At 41.9% G+C, this 9,438-nt stretch overlaps 1 protein-coding gene across 2 annotated transcripts in view; it reads left to right on the top strand.

The window, feature by feature from the left end:
• Window positions 1-2,511: 2,511 nt before the first annotated feature.
• Window positions 2,512-9,438, top strand: part of ric1 (RIC1 homolog, RAB6A GEF complex partner 1) — a 27,763-nt gene continuing 20,836 nt past the window's right edge. For both annotated transcript variants that reach the window (XM_031859913.1, XM_031859912.1), the window contains exons 1-2: window positions 2,512-3,218; window positions 6,973-7,080. In XM_031859913.1, coding sequence (XP_031715773.1) covers window positions 3,078-3,218; window positions 6,973-7,080 — 249 coding nt within the window. In that variant the 5' untranslated portion in view covers window positions 2,512-3,077. The remainder of the gene's footprint in view (window positions 3,219-6,972; window positions 7,081-9,438) is intronic.

Here is a 9,438-nt window from a genome sequence, read left to right as displayed (position 1 = left end):
TTACACGATTTAACCACTAGAGGGCAGCAGTGTTAAATCATTTAATGAATCGTAAACATTACACGATTTAACCACTAGAGGGCAGCAGTGTTAAATCATTTAATGAATCGTAAACATTACACGATTTAACCACTAGAGGGCAGCAGTGTTAAATCATTTAATGAATCGTAAACATTACACGATTTAACCACTAGAGGGCAGCAGTGTTAAATCATTTAATGAATCGTAAACATTACACGATTTAACCACTAGAGGGCAGCAGTGTTACATAATTTAATGAATCATAAACATTACACGATTTAACCACTAGAGGGCAGCAGTGTTACATCATTTAATGTCTCAATGTGTGCGCAAGTACAATCCTGACTTTCTTAACACTTTCAGTGTGTGGAATGTGGGCTAATGCTGTCAAATGAAGCACTGAAGCCTTCAAAAATAAAGCGACACCTAGCGACGAAACATCCAACGCTCGTGGGAAAGCCTGTTGGGCTTCTTGTTGTGTATGCAGGTTTACATACACATGATAAATAAATGTCTTTGTGATCATCACATTGTATCATCTCATTTATTTGACAAGGGTTTTGCCTGTTCGACTCCGCGAGGACGCCGGCGTCCTCGATCCCCTCCCCTTCCGTTCTTCCGTTCCTACGGCTTGCTTGCGCAAACTACGTCACAAAACATGGCCGTGTTTGGTATCCCAGCATGCCCAAAACCCTCATCTTTGCAAAGAAATCATCGATTTTCTTTCATTTCTTATGGATTTTTCACAAAAGGAGCCCAAACACACACTGTCCAAAGTCGCCATAACCGCTGCAAGTCGGATCTTGCAGCATTTTGACGGAAAAAGACACATTACAGACCCAACAATGTGCTAGCTGATGTTACCATGGAGCTAGTAGCTTCAGAAAACGCTAGTACTTAAAGTACAAACCTTATTTTCCTCTTCTATAAGCCGTCAACCAACGTATAACCTTGCGTAACTGAGCTTCGATCGTGCGCTCAGTCGCAGCCATTACGCACAATAAGTCCGCTACTTACATACCACGTCTTCGACCATATATATATATCCTTTGCAATTTGGAAAGGCTAAAAATAAAAGGAAAATAATATAATATCAAAATATAAAGGGAGAAACACCTTTAGTGTGTCAGAATATCATTTGGTTACCATGTGTCCATTTGGGTCTCCAAATATCCTTTTAGAGCTCCGCCTGGATCTCTTCATGGAAGAAACACTGTAGAATCGTCATACTTTGTCCAATCTTCTTCAAATTTGAGGCAGTTGTTCACTGATAGTGTAGTTACAGCCCTATACTGTCATTTACCTGTACAGATACAGCCACAGGCAGTTATTTATACTGAAAGATACTTTTTTATTTTATGCGGACAAAATCTTAAATTTTTACTGACTCCAAAGGCCCACTGCTCTGTTTCTATATGTCCTACAGGTTTTCTGACACTTTTGATGCATATAGTCACAGTGGTTCAGAAGCTACAGCCATTTTAATTTGGGTATGTCATTTTAGGCGGTTTTGCTCCAAAATAGGGGTGGAATTGAACAGGTAACAATATAGTTATTGAATACAAATCAAACCAAGAGTGAGATCAATTAATTAAACTAATAGTGTTAATATTTGAATGGGCCCCGGGACACTTTGTACTTGAAAAGTTGGGCCCCGAGGTCAAAAAGGTTAAGAACCCCTGGACTAGAACATGATGATATTGCCACACCATTTTAATAGTTTTATTATGTGACAAGATAAAAAAAATGTCTTAACAAAGTTTTTAATTTTTTTGGGGGTGGATTTTTTTCTTCTTTTTTTTGCTTGCGTAAATGGGCTTCCATAGTTTAAAGATGCGAGAGACTAAACAAAAGTATACTGTAACATGACAGTGGATATGCATTTGTATGTATTTTGTTTACACCACCAGATGTCAGCGTCGAGCCACGGTGCCTTCAACGCCACCGTGTTTCACCCTTCACCACGGGGGTTCACACAGTGAAGCCAATACGGAAGTGTCTTAAAACTTGCATTATCTCTACTGACCAGCAGGGGCGACTCCTCCGCTACAAAAAGTAGTCCGATAGTATGGAAGTCTATGAGTAAATTACTCTACTTCTCACTTGATTTATTCCCTCAGTAAACATGAAACTTGAGTATATAGTATCAACCATTAGTTTAAAGTCTTCTTCAATACAGCATGAAGTTTATTTAGTAAATTATGGCCCCTTTTAGAGTAAAATACACCATAAAGCGAAGTATACATTAGGGCGGGGCTACATTGTGATTGACAGGTCGCTGCCGCTACCAGAGCCGTATACGAAGTCCCTACGTCACTCCTCCACGTTACAACTGTGGTAACTTCTGTTCACTGGTTTCGAAAAAAACAATATGGCGAAGGGCCGTATTCCAAGATGGCGACGGCGATATCGCCTAACCCGAGACTTCACAACGGCAGTCCACCAAATCAATGGGTGACGTCACGATGACTACGTCCACCTCTCACATACAAGTTTCGCTGAACGGAGTGCTGACGTCACGTGTCAACACCATGCAAAAAAAAGGTCTCCGTCCTGGCCAATCAGCGCAGAGTCCCACCGACTCTTGTAAAGATGGCGACGGTGAGCAACAGAGGAGTGAAAGCTGGACGCTTTACCGTTACTAAACACCGCTGGTTCCGACAACGTACGGATTGACACAGCAAGTGGGAGCGAGAGTGAATCGACCCGTTTGTCAGCAGCTGTGAGCTGATCGGTGCTGCGGGCTTGTCGCTGCGGGCCTGGTTGCTTTTGCTTTCGGGTTAGACTGTCGGATAGCTCATTAGCTTCAACTTGGAAAGCGAAGGCTAGCACAGTGGGGCTAGCTGTGTAGCTCCATCGGCTGCTGGGGACTCTGTACGGCATTCATGGATTTATAGCCCGACTCTTGAGAACACTGGACTGCATGTGCATATGTAGAGTTTCTTTTTTTACAAAAACAACACCGATGACTCGTTTGGATTAAAAAACACTTACGGGGCACCGTCGATCTGGCACATTGCGACACTGCCTGTTGTGCGAAGTGACTTTGTGCCGTCATGTATTTTCTAACCGGCTGGCCCCGGCGGCTGCTTTGTCCGCTGAGGAGTGAAGAGGAGCCGTTCCACATCCAGCCCAGCTCCCAGAGGTTCTACTTCGGCGTGCTGTCAGAGACGCAGCTCAGCATCTGGTTTAGTAGGGTAAGTGTATTAGTCAACCAGCTGTGACTCGGAACCCAGCTGTCCCAACAAAAACAACTTTCATTTTAGCTAACTTCAGTATGGTGCGCAGCTTACCCCCGCTTCTTCAGCTACAACCACCATCATTTTATAATCAAACAGTTACTGCTTGTCAATCTGTCTGTCTGCCCTTAATACATTTTTTTATAGGATAGTAAATAAACATGCAGAATAGCATTGGTGTCAATAGTGATGAGCAACCTGGAGGTTCCAACCACACGCCTTTTAAATTACATAGTGACATTAATAAACATCTTAAGAGTTTGTGTAACGTTATATCCGTATACGTGTGCCTTTCTCAAAGGCATAGTTGCATATTTAATAGGGTTTTACGTGCGTTGTCCCTCCCTTTTACTCCCTCATTCATGACAAAGGCTCGGTGATGTTTCATCCTCTCACCTGATGAGCGCTTATCAGCCAGAGGGAACGTGTAAACTGGAGTTTCTCGGGTACATTCAGTACTTAAATTTCTATTTTTATCACCCTGCCTCAGAAGAATAGTTCAAAGTTTAAGCTATTATCACCAATAGTGAGGAAAACAAACACTGACTGGACACGTGTTGTGGTATGTTCTGCCTGGCAGCCAAGATATTGTAAGGCTGCCAGAGTTATTAAATGATTATGTAAACAATTCGATGGTGACAGCATGTGTACGGATGGGTTGTATTTTCTCTACAAGGCCACAATGTGGACTCTCTCTTACTATGACGGTCTAAGATATCTATTTACAGCTAGTCTTCAGCCAGTGTGATTTAAATCATGACTTCAGCAAAAAGGCTTTTGTGGTGAAACTGCTTCTCTTAATAAATAAAGCACTCATGTCCAAAATAGCTGGCTGAATTGAGTCCAATATTTGTCCAAAAGTTGCTGATCTAGAGATCTGTGTTGTCAGGTGCCGAGGTAATGTCATAGACCCGTCATCTGTGTAAACTTATCAGAATCGTTGTCTGTCTTGGGAGGGAAAACTACAAAAATCAATAACAATAATGTCAATCAGTGGTCTGTGAAAAACATGATTGCTCTACTGGCTATCTATTTCTAGAGAGAGAGAGGAAGAAATAATGAATATTTCTGCATTCTGGAAGGTCATAAGGGAGAAAACAATGATTTCCAGAACAAAAGAAAGAATCATCGAGTTGACATAAACTTTAAAAAAGATAGCGCAGTGACTACAAACAATCAGAAAATGATTTTGACTTCTTGTACTCAGTCCGAGGATCTAGACTGTCAACTGACACAGCTTTAAAGCGATGTGTGAGACAGTGGCAGCTACAACAGATATCTTTTTTTTTTTTTTCAGCATTTATTAATTTGCTCAAAAGCTATTTTAACTTCACAACAAATAATATTGTCTAACAACCACGTTAAATCAACATTTGACTTGACAACATGGAGTTCAGCACATTGTTTACAGTAGTCTGTGTCTCACGCAGCTTGTATATTATTGAAGGTGTAGCAACAATGGATCAGGGTATATTTCCTGAGGCCCACACAGGATGTGACCATGTTTTCCGTCTCCTCTGTCTTAAGAACTTTGCCTGTTTGAGTATCAATGAGGTGTTCAGGAAAAGGATGGTGTAAGGAATGTCCATTAGGGATAGACAGGCACCTTTCACATCTGTTCTTGCCATTTCAGTGCATGATCGAGGGTGTTGCGGAGGGTTTTTGTTTGAGTAATATATTTTATATTTCTTAAAGAAAATACACATATGACAAGCCTGACCGTGTATCAATACAATATTAAAAGTGTGATATGAAATGGATATAGTGTGAGTTATGGGTTATTGTAATCCAGATGTTTTAATCATTCTAAAAGTAAAGAAAATGATATTTCTGTCTGTCGTGCTTATCATAGCTTGCCTTAGTGTATTAGTATAGATATTTTTCTGCTTTTTTCATTGCATTCCCATGCTCGGGTTCTTTAGTGAGTCTGCCATTTCCCCTCTCAGGTTTCTTGCCCCCTGTTGTTCTCCGCCATCATTTTGCCATTTTGTCTATTTCCTTTAATCCCATTTCTCCTCGACCTCGGCCAGCGCAGCCTGAGCCCCAGCTAGTTCAGTCGAGGCGCCGTCACTTAATCCGTGTAGCGCAGTAGCTTACAGCCTTGTAGTCGCTCTGTCGCCGGCCGTGTGGGAGCTCAGGATGTCTAGGAATAGAGGATTGTTATGCAATAGTAGCAACATAGTTGGCTCTGGGTGCCGGTGAGAATTAGCTGTGTGTACGTATGTACAGTTGCACATATTTGTGTGTGTGTGTGTGTGTAATTATTTACGCTCCCCTAGGATTTCTTCAATTGCACCAGCTGACTGCAGGGGAATGTCATCAAGCACAGGAAATGGCAATGCAGGAGAAATAAGTTAGTTTTAACCACTTCAACACAACTGCCTGCAGGGTTTGGGTGACGCAATGAGGGATTTTAACAAAGTGACACAGTGGAGGAATGTTTAGGAATAGGGCAATGATCGAAGACGCTTGGGACAAATTTGATACAGTTACCTCTTCGGTGCAGCTGCAGAGAAAGAGTTGAGTGGATTTGTAACATGTAATTATTGAATAAACGCATTATCTAAATAACGTACCTTATGTTATACCAACCAATAAAGGACATTTTATCAGATGATTTATGTAAGATTGGGATAACAGTTTCTACAGAGTTTATCAGATGTAGATGAAAACCTCAAATTCATTAATTTATCATAATTTGAACCTCATTGACATTGTTTCATTTCAAACCCAGTGCACTGTTACTTTGATAGGGTTGAACAATGTTCCCACTGTGTATGTTCGTTCCCAAATGTAATGCTACAGGCTACCTCAAGAGCGAACTTTCTTCAATTTACACCAAATGAGTTTGTTGTGATTGTTATTGTAATTTTAAAAAACGAGGAGATAGATTTCTCTCTCTGTTTCCGATGGGGCAAGCTTCACCATAGCAGGCCTCATCGGCGTTATTAAGATTTCATGCTGCGAGAGGCCTGAAATACTTAAAACCTGCTCTCTCATTACGGCGACGGGGTTCGAGGGCTTATGTTGCACAGTTGGAATTACATGAGGTCTTTCCCTGCTTATGTTACCTGAGCATTCAGTGCGTGTACTGTCCTGGTTTACCTGCAATGTCAAAGACCGGTACACGTCTGTAACATTACGTTTGAAGCGTGACTCAGTATTAATTCATCTTCCGTAATAATCTGTGCTTTTAGACCTGCTTTAAGTAAAACTATACAAGTTTATGAGCTGTAAATAATCTGCAGGGGGGTTTCCACTGGTTGTTGAATAATGCCGACGACTCAAGAAGAAGGCTTTGCCAGGTGTTTAGGTTTCTGGTGTTCAGAAGCTGACTTTGTTACCAGCGCTCCTCTTTAACAGCTGTTTTAACACCTGCTGACATGTTTTGGTTAGAACTATTACAAAGGATTACACTACTGATGGATTGAGGTCAGTCCAATAACAATTGATTATAGTTATAATTTTGGTTTTAGTTGAAATTACAGTTTAAGTCTAAAGAAAGCTGAAAAATGCCCGTCATAAAAGCTAATGTAAACCAACAGTTTCACATTTTAGAAGCTAGAACCATGAAGTCAATCTTAAGACATTTCTGGCAGTGACGGTACATATTCTGTGCATGTTTTTGTTTTTTGGTTAACATATGTGGCAGTCGGATGTCTGTGACCGTCAGTCAGTCTAAAGTGCTCATATCCCTGTTCCCCACCCACAGCCCAGTGTTTTGATAGTCAGCTATATCGAGTCTGCAAAGGCGGCGGCCCAGTTTGGCTTCTACCAGAAGGCCGAATGGAAACCAGACGACTCCATGATCGCTGTGGCGGTAAGTACAGCGCTCCACCACATCATCTCACATCTTATATTTGCAGTATCATTGACGCCCTTTGCCCCCATGTCTTATATCATGTCCTCTTAGTGCAAAGTACATCAATAACTTGTATACTTACTGCAAAAACCTACTTTCTCTCTCAGTCTCTCATCTGTCTTTTTGGTTTTCTTTCTACTTTCTGTGACAGTGGTTCCCCCTCTTATCGCTTTGTTACCACTGGGGTTCATTGCATGTGGAGTTTCAGTCAGTGGGTAAAAGATGCTTCAGTAATCGATCCCTGAGGATTAGTAGATTTTACCAGGACCCCCCTGTTATAGGAAACCACAGAAGCAGCTTCCTTGTCACTGCAGTGCATCGCAGTAGAAGGGAGCATGACAAACGCTAGAAGGAGAGAAAATGAAAGTGTGTCTGCACTTCTCTAAACAGCAGTCAAGAGTTTGTCCTATTTTTGCTGTTGTGCTGAGCTCCAGATACGAGGAAGGTATTCCTGTGGCGACGAGAGCGGACCTGAAACACGCTCCCTGAGCTCTCTACGTCAAGTTCCAAACTTCGCTTTCAATCACACAGTCTGTCCAACGCAGTGAGCAACGACGTGACATTAGTGTGTAAAGTTAGAAGCTTGAAGTGTGTACAAGAGGGAACATATGTATGATTCTTGAAGCTAGACATGCTTTTAATAACATAGCCATCACTTCAGGTGAGCATCTTGCAGAAGTCCGCATGGAGCTCCAGGCTTAATGCAGCTGGAGTAGAGCGGCCGCCAACAAAACAATTTAAGCGATTATTGCAGTATTCAGGAAGTGTAAATAACCTTCCACAGAACTGTGACAGACGAGTTAGTCGAGATGAACTGAACCTGGAGGAAGCTCAACATGCTGCCCAGAATAAGGAATGATGAGGGGCAGCCTGTTGTGTCCCACACGGGACCAATAGGATTACAGTAAGAGTAAAGGGCTCAACAGTAACATCCTGAAATCACCTGATGGCAGTAATCTGCCTGCAGGAGATACATCAACAATAAAGGTCACTGAACAAACTGACCGTAAACATTTTGAGATAATATTTGAAAGCTTCAGTTACACATTACTTCCTGTTTAAAGTCTTGTCATACTTTGTCCTGTGCTGATCAACCCAATCAAATGCTTGCACATATCAACTTGGATGTATTAACCTCTTTTGGTGTATGTATTGGTTATAATAAGGTCAGCATCAGTCACCTTTGGCTTGTGGGCAAGCTCTATATTGGGAGACGGATTACAGCAGCCTGAAAGGATCTAGCTTACCTCAGCTCTTTTGGGAGATGAAGAGGGCCTCATTTTTTGTGTGTTTTTGCAGATCAATACAAATTTACCCGAATGCTGAAACTGATGAGGGGAGAATGCACAGTCCTGTGTCAGTTTAAAGTAATGATGAAATATCTCCCCCAGGATCTTCCTTCCTGTCATTATAGCCCTGAACTCTCGAGAAGGACCCAAAAACAATATGCAAATTACCAGCCCACAAAGCTCAAAATATGTAATTCTTTAATATTCGTGCTCATTTCCATGGAGATGAAATGTTCTCGCCTCCATGTTTCTTTACGTAAGCCCACACAAGCCTACTGATGTCGGTTCACTCCGACCTCTCCTCCGAGCTGCCATTCGGATCGTCAAATCGTTTGCGGTTCAATTCCCCGACCATATCTATGGCTCATGAAAATCTAGAGCAACAAGCTTTGATAGTGTTAATCATGATTATATTTACATATGCCTGCTGTAAAAAAAAAAAAAAAAAAAAAAGGATTTTTAGCACCGCAGCAAATCAACATTTCCACGAAGCTTTGAAGCAAAAAGCACCGCTATGCAACATGTATGTTGACAGCTGCACTGGCTTTGTTGTTTCCACGATTTACAGCACAGGTTCCACCGAGGTTGAGAGAAAAATTAAGTATAATTTGCACATAATGTGTCACAAAGAGTGGCCTTGTTCTGAGAGAGAGAGAGAGAGAGAGACGGTACGTTTTCACACCCTCGGGGAGCAGAGTTTCCCTGAAAGCAGCAGAGACTGGCTTTATTTAGCCGCTCGTATTTATTTTCAGGATTGAATGTAACTCGCTCGTATCAAGTGTAATCCTTGATAACGGGCCCCGTCTGTGTTGAACTAATGTCTCAATGCACACTGTGAGCTCAGAGAGGGAGCAGACGGACACCTCATCTGCTGTGTCGAACACATGGAAGAAGCCCGAGCAGTCGTAGCAGAATCACAGTGTTTACTGTAGGATGTTCATGTACATTAACAGAAAGCTTACAAGAATACGTGTGTGTGTGTGTGTGTGTGTGTGTGTGTGTGTGTGTGTGTGTGTGTGTGTGTGTG

Source organism: Anarrhichthys ocellatus, unplaced genomic scaffold, assembly GCF_004355925.1.
Source record: "Anarrhichthys ocellatus isolate YVR2014 unplaced genomic scaffold, GSC_Weel_1.0 scaffold23, whole genome shotgun sequence".
NCBI lineage: Eukaryota > Metazoa > Chordata > Actinopteri > Perciformes > Anarhichadidae > Anarrhichthys > Anarrhichthys ocellatus.
Note: the sequence above shows the minus strand (reverse complement) of the source record. Positions and strands in the feature narration are given on the sequence as shown.